Source organism: Rhagoletis pomonella, unplaced genomic scaffold (genome assembly GCF_013731165.1).
Source record: "Rhagoletis pomonella isolate Grant_MI unplaced genomic scaffold, Rhpom_1.0 Rhpom_scaffold_00002, whole genome shotgun sequence".
Lineage (NCBI taxonomy): Eukaryota > Metazoa > Arthropoda > Insecta > Diptera > Tephritidae > Rhagoletis > Rhagoletis pomonella.
The window spans coordinates 43289993-43292561 of NW_023458556.1; the positions used below are offsets into that span (position 1 = coordinate 43289993).

The 2569-nt window shown below is 37.8% G+C and overlaps 1 protein-coding gene across 1 annotated transcript in view; it reads left to right on the forward strand.

Moving 5' to 3' along the window:
• Positions 1–2569, forward strand: part of LOC118733639 — a 66268-nt gene that overhangs the window by 33491 nt on the left and 30208 nt on the right. Inside the window, exon 2 of the mRNA XM_036463132.1 lies at positions 1503–2411. Coding sequence (XP_036319025.1) covers positions 1506–2411 — 906 coding nt within the window. The 5' untranslated portion in view covers positions 1503–1505. The remainder of the gene's footprint in view (positions 1–1502; positions 2412–2569) is intronic.

Sequence of the window (2569 nt, forward strand, 5' to 3'; positions counted from 1 at the left end):
GAACCTGCCTGAATAAGTACATATTTTAAATTTATTTAGGATTTTACCCTAACTGTTTAGATTTTTTGGTAATTTGTGAAGATTTCTCAACTAAAATATATGGATACAGTGGGCGACAAGAGTCTATGGACAGAGAATTTTTCGCTATGAATGCGAAGCTTTTTATTTTCATATCTTTTTGCTAATGTTTTAAAAAAATATTGTTGCGAAAAAATCTCTGTACGTAGACTTTTGTCGCCCACTGAACATTCATGGCAATAGGCTTTTCTTATTTTTCAATAACAATCGGCCGTATGCACAAAAACTAAGCAACTGCTTTTTCTTAAAATGTCATACGATTCACTTTAATTTATTTGAACAAATCGAGTAAAAGGTCTGAAATTTTAAGAAAAAGTATTTCGCTAGCTTAGAGTGAAAAGTGGCTAAGTCCTATTTTAAAAATTTTAAAGGAGAGGAAAAAAACGTCTTATGGACATACAACATTTTGGCTGTTTAAAGCGAAGCAAAACTTCATATGAATCAGAGGGATTCGATCTTTATTAAAAGATTTCGTACTCTTTTGGCCTTATCGGATTTTCGGTGCATCTTTTGGACTTAGCAAAGTGTCCTTTTATTGAATATAAACGAGAATGAATAAAACAAGTACCTCTATCCTTTTCGAAACAATGAAAAGCTGGACTTAGCAACTTTTCACTCTAAACTAGCGATTTGCTTAATTTTTTTTTTTTTGTATACGGCCCAATAACGAATTACGAACATTTTATAAAATTGTATGCAGCGTAATTTGATTTCAATTTTGTAGAGGCTATTTCCAAAGTCAAATTCAGAACTTACTTTGTCTGGCAACTCTGCCGCACATCATTTCATGGTTTTAGAGCCCTAACGTTGCTGGGAAAATCCATTTTCAGCGCATTCTAAACGCATAGTAATTGACAACGCTCTGGGTGAGTACTGGAGTTAAAATTGCTGGTCGCTAATGGATAAAACCATCAAATACATACATACGTACTTTAACGCATCAACGGGAATGAATACATATTTATGTTCATGTACACATACATACATATATATACATATATATAAGAAAGAGTTGAACGCATCCCTGTGCATTTGTACACATGTGCATAAATTCCTAGTAACAACAATTGAAGAAGATTCTGCTGACATTGAAGCGGAAAAATAGAGAAAGTGTTTAGAACTCATGGGAAACTCTGATTTTGATTTTTTCTATGTATCTACTCGTACATAAATACATATGTACATACATAGTATGCAGCTAGTTAAATTGACTGCTACTGGAGTAAATTCCCACAGCACATGAGTACATATGTATACCCATGCCGCATAAGCTATATACACATGTACATACATACATACATATAGGCATATTAACGGTCGCCTTATTAGCATTCCTTTGCGTTTTATTTTCGTCAAATACGCACATAATTAGCACTAGATATTTTTAAATTAGTTTTTAAATATTTTTTTTTCTAATTTTTCAGATAATGTCGACTCGAACTACGACAACACTCGCCTATCCAGCAACGACCACGCCCACTCCTCCTATCCTTACACCCACTATATTAGATACACATTTAGCCACAACAATCATAAGAGCAGTGACCATGCCCAATTCAAGTACGAATACAAGTAATATTGCTAATCATAACCGCCCAACAATCACCAACCACAACACCAGCATCCCCACGACCCCCACCACTACCACTACCCACACACACCTCGACACAATGCACACACATGCGCAGAGCATAAGCTGGCGACTGCAGCGATATTGCGCACAGGCTATAGCAGCAACGAGCAGCAGGCGAAGAAGAAGAAGGCGTGATGATATTAACAACAACAACAACAACCACCACAACAGCAGCAACAATACAACGAATTGCAATATCAATAACTGCAATCAGTGCTACTACAGCAATAACCATCACATTGCGTTTAATACGCCTTCCAGTGCGGCACTGCATGACACAGATCACTACGATCACAACAATAACGGTAACAACAACTATAGCAGTAACCACAACAACAATACTTCCAGCGGGAGCAGCAATATCAACTTAATTAAAACTATAACAACAACAATTTCACCTGCAATTCAACTATTAAATGCGGCTATGCGCACTCTGCTGAGTAGCTCTTCAAAAGTCGCCACCTACATCGGTGCGTTGCTCGTCCTTACCACGCTATGTTCCTTCTGTGCTGCTTCACCCTGCGATCTACACAGCTGGTGGGATCCGCTCAAGGACAAATGTATTACTTGCACTGTGTGTGAGGGGGATTTGATACCATTGCGTCCGTGTCAGTTGCATCGTGACACGATATGCGGCTCCATTTATGATCTCAAGATCGATTGGGTGGTGCTGGCGAAAACGGAACCCAACTGGAAGGAGGTGAGTCGTTTAAAACGATTTAAAGCGATTGAATGTGACTTTTAACTGTTTTTACAATGAAGAGTAGCAGTCAGTGGTAAACTGATGTGAATGTGAGCTCTCCATTCTAATAACGCCCCCTAAACAAAAATTACCCCCGTAGTTCAATAATTCACTGA